Source organism: Crinia signifera, chromosome 4 (assembly GCF_055691185.1).
Source record: "Crinia signifera chromosome 4, ASM5569118v1, whole genome shotgun sequence".
Classification (NCBI taxonomy): domain Eukaryota; kingdom Metazoa; phylum Chordata; class Amphibia; order Anura; family Myobatrachidae; genus Crinia; species Crinia signifera.
Window position 1 is genome coordinate 179,027,806 of NC_139220.1, and position 25,492 is coordinate 179,053,297.

Consider the following 25,492-nt stretch of genomic DNA (forward strand, 5'->3'; position numbering starts at 1 on the left):
GCCTCAGTAGCACTTACAGAATGCATCTGAACTCCATACTTACAGTAAAGTGACTCAAACACCACATACAGTATACTGTAATAATACTGCATGCTGCTCTTTCCTACATGGTATAAGGAAAAAGACCCCCACAATGATAGCCAATGTTGTTCGTTGCAGCACATTGGGAATGCAAGTGGCAATAAATACACAAATAGATAACTAGAGCATACAGTACATTTTTATTCCTAAACAACTCAGCATTGATCTGCACTAATATGGACACTTTTAAATGGAGTATTTTGTAACCCGTTATATGCTTTATTTACAAAAATACCAAATTTCAATTATTTTGAAGAAATGTTTATTTAACAACTGAATACATGCCAAAAAGAATAATTTACAGCAGCAAGTCTCAATACATTTCCTCTCCAGTTTTTAATTCCCCATTACAATGTATTGATAAATATAGCAATGAAACATATGCACGTTGTTCTTCGGCTTGATAGAAACACACCTAAAACAGCAAAATTACCACTGCTAGGCCATAGTATGCGGCTGATGTTTGGTCTTGTGTACTGTATGGATATACTGTACATGACCACATTGAAATGGAGTACCTATGGTTATCAGTACATTACACTGTATCTCCCTAACTATTTAAAAATATTTACATCTCTTTTGGCTAATGTTTAGGTAGCAAAACCAAACTATTTAAACACATACGATTGATAACACTAAATACTGCATAAAATAGAATCAGAAACTGTTTGTTCACATGCAATTAGTTTCTTTGAGGTCATTATTACATACAGTAGTTGCTATAAGTGGGCCATGAATCTGTACAGTAATTGCTAAGCCACATTTTGCACAATTTCTGCATCGTCATCCAAAATACAGACTTTTCATGTTGTATGATTCATGAAGATGACAGTGGAAGACTATTTAATAAGATGTGTGGTACTATCTACATAAACCGTGTACTTCCCAGCTACTTGACTTACCTAGAACCAAATTTATTTATCAACTACTGCAGTGGGGCCCATCTGTGCTATATTTTGTAAGTCATTATGATTCTAAGGTGGGTAGATGTAAGTTGGGGATATGTGGAGTTCTTGTGCCAACACACAGGTGCCATTGTTATGGTTGGAAACCACATTGTGCTTTTGCAACCATTGGGAAGAAACAATAAGAGGACATACAGACAAATATTCTGAATAAAATACATGTTTTGGATCCATGATTATATTTGATGGTAGATAAAGGCTTCAATATTTTGGTACACCAAAATAGGCATTAATAAATAATCCTGAATGACGAGCTGCGATGCTATAACATCAAAAAGGCAATAGTCAAAACTTAAATATCTATTTAGTAATGTGTGCTGAATCAAACAGAATGCCATGTGAAATAAATACAGTAAAAATAAAATGTATTCAGAAAATGATTTAGATAAACGGTGTCTATTACATCTCTCCAGTACATATGCATGTTAACTTTTATTGACACTTGCAGGGGCGTAACTAGGTATCAGTAGGCCCCATAGCAAAAGTTTGTAAGGGACCCCATTTACCAACTGATGGTGATACATGTATGTAAAACACATTAGACAGTAAAGATGGGACCCCCTCAACTCTGGGCCCCATAGCAGCTGCACCCCTTGCACCTATGGTATTTACACCCTTGGACACTTGAGCAGAGGGCACTGATTTTATGATTGTGTATTTGTGTAGAAAGGGTTAGATAATTCCTTCAAATCTTTACAATCATGCTCATGAGTTGTATCAGTTTTCACTACATGATTCCTCGTAATACAGGCTTTGTAGGGCTTTTACTGCTCGAACAAGACCTCCTATTCAGCTATTGCCATGACTGGTTAATTATCAATTGATTGGCTGCTTTCAATGTGTTAAAGTATTGGTGGTCCTCCAAATCATGGGTAAGGTGAGTAGTTCAAAGGAAGGAAGTACAACAAAGCTGCCTCACTGCCACACAGCGTTGTGGTTATAGTATATTATTGATGTTACTTTCATCTGAGTTAGCAAAATGATGACTACACTAATTATACTGATAAAAAAAAAACAATAAATGGGACACATTATTAACAAAATACTGGCAGCCTGTGGTCATTTTTAATTATCCATATTTTCTGTGATAAAAAAAAACTTTGTGCTGAAGCCATTCGTTTTTCTCAAAAAACAAAACACAGATCCCATAGTCTGCTACCAACTTTATCAATGGTGATGTGTCGTAGTGCGCTATACAAAGGTGGCAGTTGAAGTAGATAGGCAAGGTATTTAACAAATATATGATGTTAAAGGTTTTATTTATATATTGTTCATGTCTATCTAATATCATGATAAATAAACTAAACAACAAACTGAAAAACAAAATGTAATTTAAAAAAAAAAACGTTCTCAGTGCAACTGCAAGAACACAGCGGGTGACTCTCAAAATAGTGGTTAACGGCAGTTTTATAATGGTGCCACTAAAGAGATACTAAAATTATATTAGAAAAATACTGCACAATAATAAAATACTGTATAAACTATTCACAATAATATATCAGACATGTTTTAGCTTTTAAAGTGATATCTTAATAAAACAAATGCAACACTGTTTATAAATCATTTCACTGTGTATTACCTAGAGAAGAAAATGGAACAGGATAGAAAGTAATAATAAAATTGTCATAAATGTTTTCGGAAATATTTAGCAGTTTACTGTAATGTGCTATATGGGCTGTATTGAAATGTTTGCCGGACAGGCAGCACTAGAGGGCTCACAACAGAGATATTCAAATGTGACTCAGTCCGGGCGTGTCTAGCTGCCGCCGCCGTCATTTCAGCTCGCACCCCTCGGTGGTGGTGAGCTGAAGTCTGTGAAAAGTCAACCATTTCAGTGCTCAAATGGGACTTTTTGTGGAGTGCCCATTAGTTTGGTCGGGTTTAGCCATCCTTCAGGAGCATGATATGTGTCACTTTACAGAGAGATCGGGTGCAATATGACAATTGAATACGGCCCTATGAGTCTTTCCGTGAACTGCAAGGTTGAACCAATACAATGAAGAAAATATATAAATACAAATATTTTCTAGCTTTAAAGAGTTGTATTGTTGTATAGTCAACATTTGTTATTTTTGTATACCTTGCACTATTTGCTGTTAATTTTTTTAATTATTTAACAGTACTGCAATAATGATTATCGTATTTACCCCTTCACTGGTAATCCCGAGAATTTTCAGGGCTATGCCTTAGTGCCCAGACTGGCAAACCCGGAAAATTCTCAGGATTGCCACTGTTTAGCTACACCGCTGCACCTCCTCCTCACCCCTCCCCCCCCCCCCGGCTGTTGTATTACAGCCTGCAGCGCTGGCTTATGACAAGCCAGGTTTCTGCATGCAAGGACGGGGCGCTGGGGCGCAGGGCTGGGCAGTGGCTGACATAGTGTTCAGCGGCACTGCCCGGACCCTACACACAGTGTTGTGTTTTTTTTTAGGTATTGCTCCCCCTAAAAAACTCGCCCAGTGGGGAGCGCTACCAAAAAAAAAAAAATCACCACTGAAGGGGTTAAATAACTACAAAACAAATGTCATGTTGTAACAAAAAGTTGCCTATAAACAACCTCATTGGTCAAAAATAGTATGCATGGGCGCCCTGTAGTTCCTAGCATGACTAATTATTGCTAAATGAATAAATCTGTGTACAGCCATCATTGGTTCTGCCATATGTGACCTACCTTTCAGCCTGATGTGATCATTTGGCAATCATGCTGAAAGGCTGGATTGTAACAGATATTGTTTAATGTAATTACCTATGGTATTCATAGTAACTCATTGGGCACAAATAAATAAGCAAACAAACAAACAAACATGTCTAATGGATTCATTTCCAAAAAAATTAGATCAATATAATATGAAGACATTTCATATTTAAGAAATGTATAAGGTTAACACCTGGGGCCCACCGGGTGTAAATACAGCAGCCTAAAAACACACTGCCCTTCTCACTAAAAAGAGGACTCAAAACCCAATAATTGAAAAAAAGGGTGATTGTTTAGGCACTAAGCCACTTGAAATAAATACAATAGACATTTAAAAAGAAACTACATTATATATACTGTACATGAAAATGTCTTCTTATGAGAACTTCTAATTGAGCCAGGTATTTCTTCTCATGTATCATGAATTGAAGGTGACTCATGTCCATGAGGTACCAACCATCACAGACTGACATCCATAATCTACAGCACCAGAGTGAGATATTTCATTTGGACGTTTCCACCACCTTAAGAATCACTGGAGGTTATTTGGTGAGATATTTGGTATCTATTTTAATACAAATTAATTTTGTCTATTAACGAATTATTTTATGTTTGAAAATAATCCTTCTCTTTACTAAAGTTAATTGCAACATTTTATTCTGTGTTATTGTCAAATGTATGTTTAGATGAAATTCCACTGCATTGTGCACTTTCTATGCACTTTTATGGCAAATGGTAAATGATTGCTGCTTTAAAAAAATGTCCAAGTTCGACCTGCACCTCCGGCCAACTTGGGTGTTATTTTATATATATATATATATATATATATATATATATATATATATATATATATATATATATATATATATATATATATATATCACACACACATGTACATACACACATATAGATATTATTTTATTATTTTTATATGGATTTCCTTTTCTGTATTTCAAGGTGTTTAGCAGGAAAACAATCACCATCTTTACTCCATTATTTCATATTTAAGCACAATTTGGCCACAAATGGTTAGCCAGATTTCACTATTCTGGGCATTTAAGTATTTGGTCAAGCATCTGGATCACATTTCTTCCATTGGCTGCACAGACGGTAAAGCAATGACCCCACGCAGGTAGAAATTAAGGTCATATTTCTTATTAATTTTGGTCAACTGTATTGAGCTGATTCTAGATAATATTTAGTCAATGTGGTCAAATTAACCAAATATGCTGCAATTGCACCATGTGTGATAACCTTGAATTAACTGAAAAACTCAGAAGGTTATAAAACCAATTTTCCTTCTTAGTTACTAGATCCAAAACATCTTTTTTCCAGAATATTTGTTTTCTGTATACTCATCAAGTAGCAATTTTAAGTCTTGCATTCTACTTTATTTTTAGCTTAGAAAATAGGTTAGAAATATGACACATCATTCCCTTGTTAAGCATTCAATTCAGCACTTCTTAAAAATGTGAACAAAAAATAAAATAAAGACATTTTCTTTTTTGTGAATAAATGCGTGCAAGACAAAATAATTTTTGCTATTACTATTATAGAAACAACAAAAAAAGACTTACATTTACTGCATATTTGTCATGGTACATTTAAATTAAAAATTAGTACAATACAAATTCAGGTCAAAGCTGGTTAAAGATATCAGTAGTAGATCAGTTAGCCCAACTTGTTTGCTGGTTATTGGAGAAATGATTGTAGCAGTCCATGGTTTATATTTCATAGATTCCCAGGCATCATACCACCTTACCATACAAGTATGCACAATGGTGTTAGACAAAAGTAGATGTGTGTATCCAATCTGAACTTGAGGAGCACTCTTCATTAACAAGGATATTGAATGTCATATCTGGTTCCGTATTTGTGTTTTTGACTGATGCTAGGCTTTTCTCATTTCAATAGCAGGATGGTAAATGAACTGTTTCTTCTTGGGAAAGGAAGGAAGTACAGAAAACAATCGGTTGATAATTGCTTTAGAAATGGGAAAACCAAGCTGAGACACTTTGTCTTTAAATTCTTATATTTTGACTAAATAGTCTAAGTCTATTTGGAAAGTTACTAATGTATTTTATTTAGACTTAGTGGAAAATTTGTGGAACTTTCCACCCTGTAAACATCCAAATAATGCCATGAAAAGATTCATGAATATTGCATTTTTCCAGTTTAATGTCTATACAAATCCTACTCGGATGAGGTTTGAAGAGGTAATGCAGATCAGACACTCCTTGGTGCCCTTTCAAACTCATGGGTCCTCCTGTTTCTGCCCTTCTTATTTTCTTGTAGATGCTTCCATTTATTAGGGCTAACTTGGGCATTGGGATTTTTTTGCCGACGCTGTTTGCGATCTCTTTTCCATACTTGCTCACAAAATTCATCCATTGTATTGAGATTTGGGTGGTTTATTAACTGCATGAAGTCTCTGTACCAAATCTTCTGTGTTGGAGACATGCTATTTGATGGTTCTTTGTTGTGTTTGTGATTTTCACCTTCATCATCTTTATGCAATAGTTCATCTAGATGTTCTGTATCAATAATTTCTAAAGTTACTTTGAGGAGAGTTTGCATAAATCCATGTTCTATGGCATTACAATAGTAAATCCCTGAATCTTTCTTCTTGAGGATGCGCAGGAGCAAGCCATGATCTGTTTTAATTGTACGATCATCCATTCTTATCTACAAGAAGGGAAACAAAAATCAAAATCAGGCTGTTCAGATTTCAGAAATATTACACTTTAAAACTTGCTAGTTTGAAATAGGAAAAAAATCCGCAAAAGCCATAAAGTTTTGCTAAAATAAATGTTTACAAGTTTATATTTTAATCAAAGATCAATTGCTTCCGCATACAGTATTGCACAAATCAAATGCAGCAGATATATGATGAACATTATTGAAGTAAATCTTGCAAATCTATATGCAGACTAGTTGTGCCTACACTAAGTATAGTGGTTTATAGTGCTAGTAATGCCTGATGTACTGTACAACCCACTGAAAAATTTCGATTTTTAAAAGGATACGTGGGCCTGACACTTAAATAGCTGACTTGGACTGCAGAATGCATTTGCACCATCTTCTGAAGTTTATGGTGTGCTAAGACTTAGCCATTGTTGCAGATAAATTTTTAGTACTTTATAGACATCTTTATTCAGTTTCAACAGCATTATAAACGATTGGAACTACAGCAGACTGACATATAATTAAACTTGAAGAGATGTTTCACAAGAGAGTAATTTATTGGGTACTATAGTATAAGATCAATGGATATTAACACCGGTTAACTAAAAAGCTGTATGGCCTGCACCAAATCCTCAAAGTATTCCTTAGTGTCCCATATTTATTGGCTATAACCATACAGATAAATCTCCAACTTACAAACATGTAAGTGGCCCACAAGGAAACTAGCAGTCAACCAGCATTCTAGTACATGGGGAAACAACTAGTAAATCAGAAATAACATTTATAGTAGTAGATTGATTGACATTGTAAATAATAGCTATAAATCTATAACTGTAAATCTAAAGCCCAAACTGCATGAACAAAAATTGCATTTTATGACCTACACACAATGGGGCGCTCATTGCGATTGGAATTCTGCCCCAGCACCCATGATCGGGATTGGCACATGCGTATTTCTGTGCATGTGCAAACCCCAGCAGCGAGCAGCTTCGGTAAGTTACATAATCGCCAGGCCATTCACTGTGGAGAGGGAGGGCTGGGGGGCGGGTAGGGGGTGGGTAGGGGGCGGCAGCAATAGAACGCCGAGGGTTTTATGGGTATCCCCATAAAATGCTGGGCATTTCCATGGGAACGCAGACAAGCTGATGCCTGCTCAAGGGGGGTGGATGCATGCTCTAGGAGGGAAGCTGAAGTCACATGACATCAGTACCCACCCCCTCATTGGTGGACTCCGACGGAAATAATGTCACTTTAGACTGACTTTTATTACTGAAAGGGAGAGAAATAATTTGCTGGTCAGCAACCACTGAATGATTTCTCTCCACTTTGGACACATGTGAGGGGATGTGTTCACGTACACATCCCCTCGCATGGTACTGAGGGGATTTGGGAAGGGGGGTGCTCGGCCAGGCAACGGTGACGTTTATGGGCTTGCTAGTCAGCGAGCCATTACTTACTGCATAGCGAGCCAACTTCACTTAGTCCCAATGTTTATATAAAATCAAATGGAGGCCAACAGTTTTTTTTGCATATTAAAATATAACACACCTTGAATAAATGTTTGACTAAAAAAGCTCATTGTAGCTCTTTAAGAACCAGTGAAACCAGATGACCGGCTTTCCAACTTGCTCGAATTCCCCAATCAAGCAAATTCAGTGATTTAACAGGCTTGTAATGTTTTACACTTACTTCACAGATAGGGCGGTTATAGTGTTGCTTTCTTAACAATGTCACAAGAGTCATGTGTGAATTCCCTTATGTTTAGATAAGTTTGGAAAACACGCCATGTTTTTGTTTAGCCTTTGCACCTAGAGGAATCCTCAACTGTTTTTAGCTTTAAAAGTGATCTATGGCTTAAAAACACTCAGTAAAATTCCTGTGTATGTAATATAAGGAGATGAAAACATAGCTGGATTGCTTGTAGCATTATAAAAACAGTTGTAAATATTAAGTGACTGCGGGTATGTACTTCTCTTTTGCATTACGTATAGGAGCTGATCATACAGTATGTACCAAAACCAATTAACATGACATTTGCTAAAGTACACTCAGTAATTACATTTCATTTTTAACATTTTTCAAATTTAAATCATAATAAGGTGCATTTTTGCTAAATTTATGTTATTATCATCATAACATTCTGCAATGAAACTATGCATCAACAGTATGAATTGCGTTTTATAGTATATTTGTTTATAGGTACTGTTAAGAAATGCTTGTTAAGCTATTTCTGGTATGCCAAATAATAATCAAGTAACATGATCTGCTCAATCTTAAATAGTTGATGACTAGACCAAATGCAACTTCTTGGGAGGCACAATGGAAAGAAGGGTTTTATTTCTCTTAGTCTACCCAAATAAAGTGTTCCCCAAATATGGAGGTAACAAATTGCATAACAGGTCTTTTATTTTTATAAGCATTGCTTAGCACAATGAAGGGATATTAGGAATAAGATATCCTTTTCCATGATTCCATAGTAACTCTCAGGTTATTAATCTGTAATTAAATTATCACTAAAATGTTTATGGAAAATAGAAAAGTACAGAAGAGTTGGTAATGGGCAAATAAAATTTTTGTGGATTTATATTTTTGTGACTTTTTGGCAGTGGTGGATATTGCCTAGATTAAGCTTGTGTTACAACAGTGTCTGTGCTACAGTATATGCACTATTTTATATAACAAAATAAACTTTATTGTAATCAATGTGATGTAAATATAAGTTCTATTCACCTCTTTTTTGTCTTCATTTTGTTTCTGGAAGTGCCAAGAAACTATGGCACGCTGTGATTTAGGACTGCATTCTAGGAATGTGCTGCTGTTTTCAACGCCATAGATGATCTTCTCTTCCAGATTCTGTCTGTGCGGATCATCTGAAAGTATGAACACTGCCATGTGAGAAGAGATTTTTTTTGTAGGGCAAATGACATTTGTACAACTGATCCCTATTCAAGATTAGTATATATATATATATATATATATATATATATATATATATATATATATATATATATATATATATATAAAGCAGGAACCCTCAGGAGGATTAAGCACATCACTGCAGCAATTTCTTGAATGAAAAAACTTTGTTTATTAGCCTTGACGGGCCGTTTCGGGGCTCAACCCCTTCCTCAAGAGACTTTCAAACAGGTACTGTTTGAAAGTCTCTTGAGGAAGGGGTTGAGCCCCGAAATGGCCCGTCGAGGCTAATAAACAAAGTTTTTTCATTCAAGAAACTGCTGCAGTGATGTGCTTAATCCTCCTGAGGGTTCCTGCTTTGTATCCAATTCTGGCAAAGGCACTCAGTATCGTTGAACTTATTGTGGAGAGTGCCGGTCCGTTACACAGTGTATATATATATATATATATATATATATATATATATATATATATATATTGCCCATAAAGGTTGAGTATCCCTAAAATATTCTGAAATACGGAATAATCCGTTATCCAAAATTCTTCTGGTCCCGAGAATTTTGGATAACAGATTATTCCGTATTTCAGAATATTTTTATATTTCAATGATGTATCTTGAGGTATTTTGTATTCACAGTATGTTGTACAAACACATCAAACATGAAATACACACAAATCTATTTTTTTGTGCATAAAAAAGCAAGGTTTCAGAACATGAAACAAAGTGTGTGTACTATATAATATACTGAATTTGAATGCCAAGCAATTACTTTCTTGCACATATTTAGTGCCAGTTACATATCATGTCCCCAGTAGTGCTGTTACAGATGTCCCCAGTAGTGCCAGTTGCATATCATGTCCCCAGTAGAGCTCTTACAGATATCCCCAGTAGGTTTTTAGCAAGAAATAAATATTTTTTTGCTTTCTGTATGGTTTTCGGAATAATTTGGATTAGGGATACTTAACCTGTATTGATTGCAAATTAATAAACTGGAATGCAATTAAATAAAAGTATTATGAATAAGAAAAAATGCAAACAAAAGTTATTTATCTCAGATACAATAAGATGATTTTGTTATCATAAAAACATAAATTAAAATGATTGTTTTATCTTCCTGTCTTTTCGAGAGCTAAAAGTATTGTGACATTTATTAAACATGCCCCATCTTATTTTATACACAGGAGCTCCTATTATAAATCACTCATTAAATATGTTTTTTTTTTTTTTTTTCAATTTAGCTTAGTTATTACTTATCCCTGTGAACTCTTCTTGGCGGTTTATGACAAAATGTGATCGCTATCACGGCTGCATGCTTCTGTGATTCAGAAGTGAATGATCCCTAATGCAAGTTAAAATGATAAACTCTCAGCTAGCTTAACTTCTGCAGTGTTTGAAATATGTCAAATAAGGACTGTATAACATTTTAAAACACCAAGTGCTAGACAATTTTTACCAGGAATTTAATAAGAGTCAAATTACATTTTGAAATATTTTATTTCTTCCCACTTAGTAGAAGTTGTAAAATTTTATTTGGAGAAAAAAAATGACAGAAATTGGCAAACACATTTTAACCAATCCAGTCACATAGTTCTTTAACTTCCCTTTTTAACAAGAAAATTGGGAGGTATACTTTACAATTTATGTAATCAAGCCTTGTGGTTTTTCATTTAAATTGAGTTTGCGGCTGCATGGTTAAAAACATGTTTTCCCCAATACACTGCACTCAGCTATTGTATGTTGTTTTATGGGAACGATTTACAATCAGTGGCAATGTTATTGAGGAAGCAATCTCCAATCAATTATTTCCATAATATATTTATATTCAACGAATTGGGAGAACAAACACTGCTGTTTAAATTGTGCTACTAATTATTTCCTTTCTCAAGAACAGAGCTTCCAGAGTATTAATCATGCTGTAAAAAATCACTTTGCAATTACAGGCTATTATTCTCTTGGCATACGTTACTGAAAATGGTGTTTATGCTCCCAAATCTTCTAAACAAGCCACACATTTGCAAAAATCCGTATTTAAAGCAGTTAAGGGACATAAAGCATGAACGTCACACCTTACATGATAAAAAACACAGTAGGATAACAAAATATTTACAATGCCTAATAAAGAGACCACCAGAACGGAAAGTGAGAAGGTCACATTTCGGGAAGTGCTGGAAACTTAGGGCCCACCTGAATGTGTGCTACCCCTGTACCACACAAGAAGAATCTCACCCAGCCCCCCTCTTCCTTTGAAAGAACAATGGTTATTTTGATGAAAGCTCAATTGTGATTTTGATGACAGAACAAATGTGTTGAAAATATAAGGAGTGCAAATACATCAACTATATTGCTCAACAAAAGACATAAGTAGATTTTCAAAAAACAAAATCAGGAATTCAAAAATATTCTGATACAAAATAATACTTCTATTATTCTTAGCTTAAAAAAAATAATTTTCATTCACAGAGGACCAACTTAATAAATACGCAATGAAAACTCCACAGATAAATATAGTTCAATGAGGTTCTTATTTATCAATGACTTTTTTTCATACGCAACAAGTTTTAAAACTCATGGTCCTCCAGCTCCTCATTGTCTTGTGCTTAAAAAATGACAGTTTGGAGTTGATTGGATGGAGAACCATGAATCATGTGAAAATAAAACTTTAAACCCCATTGTGTATGATAAATCAGCACAGCAGTAAAACAAAGTGTGCACAATCAATGGATCTAGAAAAGTACGTAGGGCTGGTCCTAATGGTCCGGTCATGGTAGTGCACACTGGGTCTACTTCCTATGTGGTTTTAGTTGCTATCAATGCTGCTGCTTACATAAAAGATGCATCATTAACACTTATATGGTAAGGCCGTAAGAGGCAACACACTACTGATACAAAGGACATGTATTGTATCTTTCTGGCACCATCAGGTGGGAGATACATCAGTGTTTTGTGAATCACTTTGCACCTCCAAACACATTTAAATCAGGCTCACTCTAAATTGGGGATGTGATCTTTGTGAATGGAACCCATACGTGTGTTTCTCTGCTGTACCTCACGCTTCTACTTTTTCTTTTTAGCTATTTAACTTTGTGATTTCAACTGGTTAAATTAAAATATTCACACGTATACATGATTGAAGGGCATGTTATGAAATAAAGAAAAACATAGCAATTATGTTTGTTTTTAGCTCTGAATTCATTTATCTTTCTCTTAAACTGTTCCTACAGTTGCATGAGCAAAAGTTCAAACCATGCTCAGTATGAATTCTGAAATACTGCTTTTTCCTAACATCCTCCTCTGCAAACCTTTGATCACTGATTGTGTATGACTGAAATTCTTATCCAAGAAAACTGTTTAAAAAGCAGTCTCTGTTAAAAAATAAACTTTTGTGAAATGACCCCTTGTTTGTTTTTGCTAGCTTTCATCATTTTTTTAGTGGATACAGCCATCTGAATTCCATACATAAAAAAAACTAAAAATAAAATATCATATGGTTTATATAATAGTTTCAGATGTTCCCTAAAGCATATCTGTTTAAAAAAAAAACAAAAAAAAAACACAGAAATATGGAAATGATGAATACTAAACATCCATTTAAATGCAAAATTAACACAAATTTGACATAAAGTCCATTGATGGGTAGTGCTACATATGTAAATTAATGGGGGGGGGGGGGGCTTCTAGGTGCTCATGCAGGAGTCTAACATAACCGCAAATAAAGGTGGCACTTTAAAATAAATCCATTACGAGACACAGGTAATAAATCAACGTTTCAAAGTTTTTAATGTAACCCCTTTGTCAGGATACCCTGATGAAGGGGTTACATTAAAAACCTTGAAATGTTGATACATGACATGACATTTTTGTATATACATACTGTATATACAAAAGTATATACATACATACACACATACATACATACATACATACATACATACATACATACATGTATACATACATATACAAACACATGATAATGAAAACCATCCCCAATTGCGTGTTCAGTTAATAGGTCAACACCATATGGTATACATGTATATGGTCTACATCAAGGGTGACCAAACCTGTGCTCAAAATCTACCAAGAGTTCATGTTTGTAAGGCAATCTGTGGATTTATAGTAGGAATGTATGCAGCAAGTTTGAAAATGTTAGTATTGACTACAGCTGTGCACCAGATAGGTAATTTGGAAACGTGGACCATTATTACATTGGCAAAATGTAAGTGTGGTAAAATGCTAAAAAGTAGCAGTGTGTACTGGAATGAGGCACCTGGCACAAAGCAAGCCATGCAAGGGGATGTAATACACAAATTTAGGGTCAATTTGCTGAAATAAACTGACACAAAAAATGTTGACCTTTTTTGCTTGTGTTGACCTTTTGTCTACTTTGACCTTGTCCATGTCAACCAATTTGGGTCAACCTAGACACTGTCAAACTTTTGACCCTTATCCCCTGTTATTGCATTAATCTGAGACATTCACATGCAGTGGGTTAAAAATAGCTCATAGTTGCAGCAAGGGGGAGGAGGGGTGGGCTGCACCCGGGTGCTGAGGGGGTTACACCAAAATGCTGACTCCTGGTCAGTGATAGGAGTAATATTAGCTACTGTGATAGTGTAGGAGCTGGCAATGCACAAAGACTAGTCCTCAGTGGGAGACTGCATCTCCCAGACCCCCTAAGTGATGAAAATGCCCCCTACTTGCAAGGCCAACCCCACTACTTATGGTGTGCACTTTCAGCATGCGTGCATCATACGATGCTGCACTAGGCATCACCAGAGGTAGAGATGCAACAGGTCAGGGGTTTAATGGAGTATAACCAATTCACTCCAATGGGTATACATCACATGAGTGCAAGTAAATAAAGCAATGAGAATAGAGGTTATTGGACTCACTGGGGTTCTTTCTCTTTTTCATGCTTTTACTAGTGTTAAACGACACTAATAAAAGCATGTACTTTAATGCGAGAGTAATGGGGAGTGTGCACTTCAGTAAACACATTACATTTTATTGCTGAGGTAGTAACTTTTATATTGGTTTGCAATACTTAAGACTAAGCTGACTAATGGTTTCGTATCACTGATTACAGAATTATCACGTAATGCATCACATTTAATGCAAAGTAGGTAGTTGTTAATACTGAAAGAAATATGATAAGGTTTTATGGGGATTATTCTGGTTCACTCGCAAAGTCAAATTCCTTCTCAAATGGACAAAACCATGTGCACTGCAGGTGTGGCAGAAGTAACTTGTGCAGAGATAATTATATATCTATATTGCAGTGTACAAATAAAGCAGCCAGTATTTTCCCTGCACAGAAACAAAATAACTCACCCAAACCTAAATCTCTCTGCACATGTTACATCTGCCCCCCCCTACAGTGTACATGGTTTGGTCCATTTGAGAAGGAATTTGAATCTGCGAGTGAACCAGAATAAGGGCCTATATGCTTAGCAATAGTGTGAGAATACATTATGCAGCATTTAGTAAAGGTGAAATAATTCAGTCATTTGCTCAAGTCTAAAGCTTGAAATACAGTACTGTCTTATAAATAAGTACATTTGTTCAACAATCCCACCAAAGTGTCAATATGAATAAAGATGGCATTTCAAGATGATTAAAGCGGTCATGGACAAATCACACATTATTTATTGTACTAGATTTTGCGGTACAAATTAAATAAATTCAAACATCTTAGCTCCACAAGGTGGCGCTAGTTGCTCATGTCTTTAAATGCATTCATATACAACTGTATTACCAGATACACGAAATGAGGAAAAATGTTAAAACTGCTCCTCAAATTGTTCAGCTCTTTCCTAAATTCTATGAAATTTTTGCTACTGTTTCCCCAGGTAAATTTGACCTTTAGTGTTCCCAGTCCTATACTAATCACACAGCAGATTGGATGAACTGCTGTTTTATGTACCATTTTTATACATACTGTAGATTATAGCTATACGGTGCAATGCAAATTAGTAAAGTTGGAGCTTTGCAGCATTACTGTAAAGCAGCCTGCTTCTCTGTTATACAATACTCTTTTCACACTAGAGTTCTCTTTAGTGTGTTGAGCACATTATACTGTACTATACAATGCACCTTTATTTGCCTGTAAACCGAGCTCACAGTATTGTGCTGGCAAAAGGAGAAATATATACTGTCTGCTCATCTTAAACTGGAACCAAGCAAAAAGAAAACACTACTTGCTAAAGCATGGAAAATCTAATACAAACATATATACGTCTGTATTTTATACAAAAAAATAATAATAAAATGACAGTTTTGTGAATGAACTCTGTCAATTTTTTGTTTGTACTATGCTTGCTGAGAGCTAACGCCATTATTTACTATAATAATGCGAATCTTAAGGTGGACAAACACTATCTAATGTAAGAAGGTTGCAATGGAGTAGTAAAGAGCTATATTCTGTAGTCTGTAGTCAGCACTTGCTAATGCCCCCAAACAACTGACAACCGGTGCTCTGGTATGTGTGGCCCTGCATAGTGTTGGGAGGGTCAGCAATGGTGGTTTGGACTGTGTGCAATTGCCCCTCATCCCCATACAGTGGCGTAACTATTGAGGGTGCAGGGGATGCAATTGCTATGGGGCCCGGGGCTTGGGGGGGGGGGGGGGGCGGGGCCCTAGCAGGCTATCCCCTGCACCCCCTTGATCCTCTTCACCAGTGGTGAATCACCACTGCTCCGGTCCTCTCATCTCTCCGGCTGCTGGCTCTCTTCCCGGCTCCCGTTGCAGGCGGTCCCTTCATGCCGCTCTCTTCCGGGCAGGCCACTGCGCTACTCGCCGTCTCCTCCTGTGACGTTCACCACGTCTCCGCATCTTCACCTTCCTTCTTTCTAAGCTGTCCATCACACAGGGCTCAATCGGAGGGAGCGGGTGTCACGCCACGGCCCCAATCATGCGCCTCTGTACCTCCCTCCATGGCTGCCGGGTTCTTCTCCTTGGGTGAGTTGGTTGCTTTGCAACCACCTAACGCTGATTCACCACGGAGTGCCTTGGGGCAAAATGGGGTACCCCAGGCTGGGGTGCCACATTCTCTCTCCCCCACCTCCTGCTGTCTTCTCCCTGTCCCCTCTTTCTCTCAACCCTCTCTCGCTCCTCTGCTTTCTCACATCTCTTTCTCTCTCTGCCCCTTGTCTCTTTCACCTCTATCTCTCTTCTATCCACCTCTTTTCCCTCTCCTTCATTCCTCCCTTTCCCTCTCTAACAGTATCACTCTTTCTTTCTCCCCCCTACCTATACACTTGGCACTGTCTCTCTCTCTCTCTATCTGACACACTCTCCCCGTCTCTCCCTGACACGCTCACATTCTTGATCCTTTCTTCCTCTCTCCTGCTCACACTCCTCCCTTTCTCTACTATTTCCCGGCACCCTTTATCTCTCACTCTACCCACTCTATCTTTTGACACCACCACCACCCCCAGCGGCATTGTAGTAACAATGGAGGGGGGGCCCTTCCAGGATTTTGCTATGGGGCCCATGAGGTTGTAGTTACGCCTCTGTCCCCATACAATAAAGAAATATATTTAGCAACTAGTAAGACTGTCCGAAGCTAATGCTTCAAAAGCTAGTCTGCTACCTTGAAATATGTACAAACACTTGCTTCTGTGTTTGTGCATGTGTGAAAGAGAAAGAGATGCAGTTTCACTTGCTGCCAACAGATGGCAGTGTTTCAGAGACACACAGAGACACACAGACATTAGACATATATAGATGATGGAACCCAAATGTATTTATTTACCAGTTTGACCATACTGCAGCTTATTTTCCCCAACAGCTCCTCCACCCTCTGTTATAATTTGTCCCCTTTGCAACTTTATCTTCCCCTCAGCCCTGTTATTCATCATTCTACCCATCTCCATCATAACTCCACCATCCATCTTCAACAATCCTACATCCTTATCTCCACCCACACCTGTTATTTTTTCACCTCTTCACTACCTGTAATTTATAAAGTGAACATTGTGATGTATAGTGTTGTGTCAAATAAAGACTATGAAGACTGTTAATTGAATGTTTTTTTTCTCAGATTGTCTTTTTTTAATAAAGTAAGAAAGGCAGAAAATACTGCCACAGCCGTCATTGCTTCCAATATGTTAATTCATCTAGTTCAGGGAAGAGGGAGTTTGGTTTCCTTCCCCCAAAAATAGGACAGTGTGCATGAAGCTTAATACAAACCACTGTCTGTTTACTCAGATGTAGGGCGGGATGTATTAAAATACATCGCCGCCCTTCGCCGCCCCCCCCCCCCCCGCCGTGATGCTGCCGCATATGTACTAACATATGCGGCTGGCATCGCGGTGCGGTGACGGAGGCCCCCCGCGATACCTGTACACTGGTGTGCGGGGGTCTCCGTCACCTCACGCCGGGGACAGATATGCATGCTGTCTCCGGCGCTTCCTCCTCCCCCTGCAGCCGGAAGGATGTCCGGCTGCTTCACTAGGGGGAGGCAGGGCTTACCTTCAGGGGTCCAGGAGGACCCTTCAGGAAGGTAAGCCAGAGGGGGGGGGCGGCGAGGCGTCGGGTTTGCATCGGGGTCGGCGGGCGGCGAAAGAAGCCCATAGGCTTCTATCGGGTATCGCCACCCAAAGGTGGCAATACCCTTCAGTGCGGTATCATTTTTGATACATTGGAAAATGCAGTAAAACCGGGGTTTTACCGCATTTTCCATTTGATACATCTCGCCCGTAGTCTGTCTGATGGGTAACCTGGTTCTACTGTACTCATTTTATGATTACTTCTTTGTTCTCCTACATTTAACAATGAACAAAAAAAAATAAAAACCCAGTTTAATTTGACATGTAGGAGCCATTTGTTTATACACATAATTTTGTATCTTCATTTTATGGTCATTCCCTGTGTGTGTGTGTGTGTAAGCAGGGACGGCGCTACCACTAGGCAGCTTTAGGCAGCTGCCTAGGCCGCTGGAGGGAGCCCCTTATTTATCATTTAAATGAAGTAGCACCCCGGGTCTCATGAGCAGTTGCCACTTTTCTCCCAGCACCTTTAAATAAAAAAAAGTTTCCGCAGTTGCTGTGGTTTCCGGAAGGTTGCTGTGGTTTCCCGCCCGGCTAGCCTTCCCTCACCACACTGACCGCCCCAGCCCCAGCAGAATCAGTGCCTCTCCGCCAGCAGCAGTGGCAGGGGCGGAACTATCGGCAGTGCATCAAGGCCGGGGTCGCTGCTGTATGGACTGCATGTCGGTGTCACCGTTTCTGTTTTTTTTTTTTTAAATCATTAATTAGGCTGGGGCACACCGGGAGGCCCGCGGCCATGACAGGCTGTAGGGTCACCAGGATTTTCCTCCCTCAACCTGCAAAGTGCATTATTCCCCCCAACCTAACTCTAACTATACATCCCCTCCCCCATTCTAACTGTAACTATACATCCCCTTCCCCCTATCCTAACTCTAACTATGCACACCCCTCCCACCCTAACTCTAAAGTCCTGTACACACGGGGCGATTTTAGCATATATGACCGGGTATATGGTCACTGAGCGACCATATCCCCGTGTGCATGGGGCGACTGTCATTAGGAGCGAGCTCCCGCAACCAGCATCTTTCTGCTTCAGTAACTCCGTTTTCATCAGCTGGTCACTGATAAAATCGTTCAGCGACCAAATCGCTCCGTGTGTACCGAGCTTAACTCTACACCTCCCTTCCCCCAACCTAACTCTAACTACCATATATACTCGAGTATAAGCCTACTTTTTCAGAACATTTTTTATGCTGAAAAAGCCCCCCTCGGCTTATACTCGAGTGAGCATCCCACTTGAGTCAATAAGTTTTCCCAGTTTTTTTGTTGTAAAATTAGGTGCCTCGGCTTATATTCTGGTCGACTTATACTCAAGTATATATGGTATATACTATCCTACCCACAGTCTAACTCTATCTATACACCCCCCATGGCCTAATATTAACTATACCCCCCCTCGTAGCCGAACCTTAATGTTACACCCCCCTCATAGCCGAACCTTAATTATACACACCCCAGTAGTCTAACCATAACTATACATACCCCCATAGACTAACCCTATCTATACCCCCACCTGCAGCTTAACCCCACCCATCCCCCTCCCCACAGCCTAAACATAACCATATACTCCCCTCCGCAGCCTAACCATACTCCCCCCTTAGCCTATAACCCTAACCATACACACACCATGTAGGCTATAACCCTAACCATACACACACACCATGCTGCCTATAACCTTAATCATACACACACACCCCATAGCCTATAACCCTAACCATACACAAACACACCCCACAACCTATAACCCTGTGTGTAAGTACACGGTAAGTGGCTGTGCCGGATACCCCTCTGTTGTCTATGGGTGCCCTCACAAAAATGTATAGGTTTTGGAAATGACTGATCAGGAAAAGGGTTAAGGGGGATGGGGGGGGGGGGGGGGAGTTGGCAGAAGTTTTGCCTTTGGTGCCAAGAACCCTTGCACCGGCCCTGTGTGTAAGCGAAAGAGATTTAAAACAGAAAAACATCTGAGGATACATATTTTGCAGTGAATAATTTACAATGGAATGTGAAAGATAATGGATATATGGTAGTGTCAGTTTCCCTATTCAGAGGGACTGAGATGGGTGGAGGATAGTAGCATAGTAATAGATAAATTAATGCTAGGAACATATTGACAATTACAGCCATGGCATTTGGCAGAGATGCAAACACGAGAAGAGAAATGCTGACAATTTGGTGCCAAGGAATTTAAGTGGATATGTTGCAAACCTTCTAAAGAGTGGTGAAGTAGGCACGTGGCAATGTTGCCCATAGCAACCAATGGGTTGCTATGAACAACAACTCCACTTGTTCACTTCACTCTTTAGAGAATTTGATACATTTCCCCTTTAGTAATGAGGGTCACCCTTGATGGATATCATATGCAAGTTGGAATAAGAGAGAGCAACAGTGTCTCGAAGATGGACATCCCCATCCCAGACTATGTAAGTTATGAGCAGAAGCACCAGGAGGTTCAAGGAGATATTTGGTTTTTAAGTTCATATAGGGTCACATATGTGATCACAGCAACCCCTATTGCTAGGTCACCGAAGTGTGTGAACTTTGTCAGTGATGGTGCATAGTTTAAATTGCAGTCACAAAGAATGCATGAATCATCATGTTTCATCTATGCCCAAGTTTCAGCCCAGAATCAGACTTTGGAGATCTGTATTACATTGGACATTATGACTATTGCAGAGCACAAATATTCCAACTATGGCATCCTCAGTGGATGTACAATCCTTGTTTCTATAATGAATTTGTTCTTATGCACTTTACATACTTGTTTCTATAATGAATTTGTTCTTATGCACTTTTTATATCTATTTTGATTATAAAAACTATATTAAACTATTTGAACAAATAAATAATAATATATTAAGAAACACAATATAAAGTAACCATTTATTAAAAAAATAAAATAGAACAAGTTCTTTATGGTAGAAAGTAAAACTAAACTTTGGCAAATTATAAAATACCCTACTTTTTATCTCTAAATATAAAAACATCTATAGCAGTGGTCCCCAAACTTTTTTGAATCACGGCACCCTGGAGTATCATTTTTTTTTCACGGCGCCCCTAGGATAAAAAAGTTTCTAAAAAATATTAAATTAAATAAATTGTGTTTATATGTATAGGTTTAATTATGAGGTGAGGGACTTATGTTTGTTCACATAGTTTATGATTGACATCCACCAGCACTGGTTTTGACTATTACAATGACTATAAATAATTTGCGTTGCCCCTGGACCACCAACCCGAGGCACCCCTGTAAGGGTCCTGAGGCACCCCAGGGTGCCTAGGCACACAGTTTGGGAACCACTGATCTATAGTATGAATATGTGCCTTTTATAGTGGTTGTGATCAAACTGCAAAGCTAAAAAGGACCTATGATTAATATATATATATATATATATATATATATATATATATATATAGAAGTATATGAAATGGGCACTCACCAAGGTCTTTAAATTCAGCAAATAAATTTTTATTCATGAAAAGGTAGTACATCCGACGTGACGTGACGTTTCGATCAAAAGATCGTCATCAGGAAAGTAACAACACAGGTAACAGGTATCATTTCCAACAACAGGCAACCTGGTATCCATCCATGGAGGAGATACAACTGTATAGCCTCACCGGGCCAGTTTAAATACCCTCAGACCGGAAGTGATCACTTCACTTCCTGGTGTAACACCATAAACGGTACATTCTCGTGTAAACACATATATAGAGGGGACAGGGCAATCTGCTGACATGAGCAATAAACAATACGGGCAGCGGATAGTATCATAATGTAAAACAAAAATATCATATGTCAACAAAAGCGCTGTTTAGCGCTAATCGCTCTAGTCCTGCTGGACCGGAAGTAGAACTTGCGTTCCACCGGTCTATGTAGCGGAAAACTTCCGCGTGTCAGGACTGTCTCAACCCTATAGACGCTAGACCGGAAGTAGAACTAGCGTTCCACCGGTAATAGCGAGGGGAGACTTCCGCGTTCCATTGGACACGCAGTGAACAGTGGTATAGATATCAGATGTTCAATTTGCGTTCCAGCAGTTTAACCAAGCGCAGCATCATGTGTCACATCAATAGTAATGTGTAGATAACTAAATCAGAGGAGAACCAATCAGCGGAGTGCAAGGGATGAGCAATTAGAATGGTGTTTGGGTATTTAGAAACCAGCTCGGATGGCCTCACTAGTTCTGGCATAATACACACAAATCACATGAATTTGCCCATATATCACCACTTGTTGACATATAGAGCAAGTAAACAAAAAAAATATATAAAAATTCATATATACACACAAATATGCAATATATACATAACATCTACAATGAAAAAGTGACATATAAGTCAGATTATATGTACAGTGTATATTTTTATAATTTTATGATTTATATAGTTTTTATGATTTTTTATGATTTTTGATTTTTTGAAAGATTAACGATATACAAGGTACCCCAAAGGGGTCATCAGGAATTGGCACCACATGAGTGGATATTTTATCGAAGTGGTATCAATGTGAGACAAGTGTATCATAATCACACTCGGAACTGCATATATGTAACAAAATACTAAAATAAATAAGCACATATAAAGAAATAGATAAAAATAAAATAAAAATAAAATTAAAATAAATAAAGAATGACCCGGAGACACCAAATCCAACCTCAAAAGCAAAAAAATCCAAACCAAGGCAACTGGAAAAATAACCATAAAAATGAAAAAACAGGAAAAGGGTATCAGAAGTTATTATCGCAAGAAAATGGATAATGGATTCGCCTCGTTTAGGCCTTTAGGGGCAATGGTGCCCAGTTCAAAGATCCATTTAGCTTCTCTTTTTCTGAGCATAGTATCCCTATCACCTCCTCTCACGGGCTTAGGGATGTGGTCTATCAGCATGCATCGGAGGCTGGCCACACTGTGGCCCAATTTTGCAAAATGCTTAGCGACCGGTTTGTCCGAAGTTTTTGCGATAATCGCCGCCCTAATGGTGGTCCTATGATTAGCCATCCTCTCTCGAAAGTCCCGCTTGGTCAGGCCCACATAATACAGCCCGCATGGGCAAATAAGGATGTATATTACGTAATCCATTCTGCAGTGGAGCCGATGTCTGATGGGGATCTTTTTCCCACTATGTGGGTGAGCAAATGATGGTCCTGTCATCAAGGACCTGCACGTAGTGCAGTCGCTGCATCTAAAACAACCGTTCTTAGGTCGAGGGAACCTAACCAGTGTGTGTGTGTGTGTGCATACTTTTATTTTGTGACTGTATAGGTATATATGTTTGTATGTATTATGCAATAACAATATTTACTGATATAAATTGCTTTGTATAACTTCAATTAATTGATTTTTTAAATTCAAAATCAATAACTCCATAAATTTCTATTGTTATATAAGCACGATAGAATTGTGTGGCTTGTATTTTCAGTTTATGTTTACATATATTTTTGTATCCTTTAATTTTTTTTATTATGAGTGACAAAGCCAATCTAACAGGTGCCTTTGTTTTTACAATTCTTCAGTCTAGTGTATACTGGCCATTGCTGTAGCTGAACATTCAGTGTTATATTTTACAATCAGTCTCAATAACAAGTAAATACTTCAGGGTTTATGACTGTAACCCAAAACTCTTGAAAGTCTTGAACAAAATCATAGAATGATAGCATTGCTGATCCTTACTACTTTCCTTTAAACATGTAATAAAATAATTATGATTCTGCAAGATGCTCCTTGTTCCTGTATGTACTCCAAGTGTATAGTTAAGCACCAATTATGGAATTTATTCACTTTAACCACAAATGTACTCCTTACTTTGCTTTCACTGCCGTGTCCTGTCCAACAAGAGGAATATCCATGTTGGGATACAATCCTGAGAGACACCTGGGGAAAACTGAGGCCAGTCCCAACAGCAGCAGTCATCACTTTCAAGCTAACCATAAGCCACCCCAGATTATCGGGCAGTCAGTTGTCCTGGGCATGGCTAGTACAATCATGCCTGGAAATTAGCTATGAGAGCTGCATACGATGACGGTAAGTTAAGCCCCCCCCCCCATCCACTAGGACGATGTATAGCATGCATTGCCTCGCTTGAAATACCCCGCCAACTCACCCGGCAGCTGCTGCATATGATAAATTGTATGCGGTCCTTTTGCATAAAATATATCATAGGCAATCCCAGCAAGGGCTGCGATGAATATTCATGACAGTCTGTAGGATATGCGACTGCGATGAGAGGGACATGCAATGTGTCACTTTTTATGCAATCCGTTGCAGCATTGCATCGGAATTGCATAAAAAGTGGCCATATAGCACTATCCATAACAGTGTAGCAGTTCAACTATAATTAGTATTATATTGTTTAACTCACCATGATGTTGCAGATCTGAGCAATGTGTCAGAGGATCACCATTTCTGATATCTTGACGTCTTGTTCGCCTTAAAAGAATTGTAAAAAGGAGAATACATCAGTTCTACCTTGATTTTAATTCAATAGTTCAAAACAGACATATGGAAACTATTCACATTGTATCTGTCAATAGATTTCTTACTATGCCAATGTGCACTTGCAGTCTCGGTATTTAGCTGTAGTTATGTGACCTAGATCTTTTTTTTTACAGAACTTGCCACCCATAGGACATTACAAAATGACAATCAGAGTGACATGTAATAGGGTGCGATTTGCGGTAAAAAAAAACAGCTTGTTTTGCTCTGACTAAAAAAAAAATCGCACAGTTTCAAAATTGCATCCAGCTGTTTTCTCATAGTAAACATCAAAATCACAAATGTAATAGGGTGTTCTGTGAGATCTCCCGAAACAAAAAGGGGGAGGAGAAGGCACTTGATTTGTTTGTCCAAGGGTGGATTTTTCTGTGAGATCTGTGCATAGTTTTGTCCAAAAAAAGTGTGTAAATATAAAAATAGAATAAAAAAATGTAGTCGGGACGTCCGTCATTGTACCCCCTCTAAACACATTAGGGCTCAGCTCCAGAGGAGGTTAGCCCTGATTGGATGTAGGCATCTCCATTGAGACACCTACATCCAATCAGGGCTGAGCTTAGTTGAACCCTGATTAGTTTAAGGGAGAGCCAGTGATGAACATCATTGGTATTCCGTGATGCACATCACTGGGTTTCACTAAGGGTTTGGAAGAGGAGCCAGTTATGTAGCTGCTCTTATCCAGGGGTACGGACATGCATTTTTTAAAAATTTTTAACCCTGGACCCACTACTGGGGAAGCGAGCCAATCCAGCATGTTAACCAGGCATGGTGATTATGTCTAATTGAGTATTTGTTTGTGTGTGTGCTTGTATGTGAATAAAGTTATACTTTTCATGGTGTGTGTGTTTATTTATTTCTACATTGGTTATACAATGGGACAACAAGTCCCAGCTGGCCCATTAATGCCACACATGCTGGAACTTGATGTTCTCCAAGTCAAAGCTTGTGGGGGAGGATTTCCGGGACTCGTAGTTCCATTGCATAACCCAGTGTAATTTTTAATATCTATTTTTTTTTACACAAAACCAGCAACCTGCCACCCACCGCCCAGGGGCTGACCAGCCAGGGTGTTCATGTGTCAGCCAAGTGACCTTGTATAAAAAGTGCCCCT

General features: G+C 38.4%; 1 protein-coding gene across 2 annotated transcripts in view; it reads right to left on the reverse strand.

The window, feature by feature from the left end:
• Positions 1-326: 326 nt before the first annotated feature.
• The window catches only part of SEMA3A (semaphorin 3A), a 221,723-nt gene continuing 196,557 nt past the window's right edge, over positions 327-25,492 (reverse strand). For both annotated transcript variants that reach the window (XM_083183085.1, XM_083183084.1), the window contains exons 15-17: positions 24,251-24,318; positions 9,157-9,296; positions 327-6,426 (exon numbers count right to left, since the gene is read on the reverse strand). In XM_083183085.1, the coding sequence (XP_083039211.1) occupies positions 5,968-6,426; positions 9,157-9,296; positions 24,251-24,318 (667 nt within the window). In that variant the 3' untranslated portion in view covers positions 327-5,967. The remainder of the gene's footprint in view (positions 6,427-9,156; positions 9,297-24,250; positions 24,319-25,492) is intronic.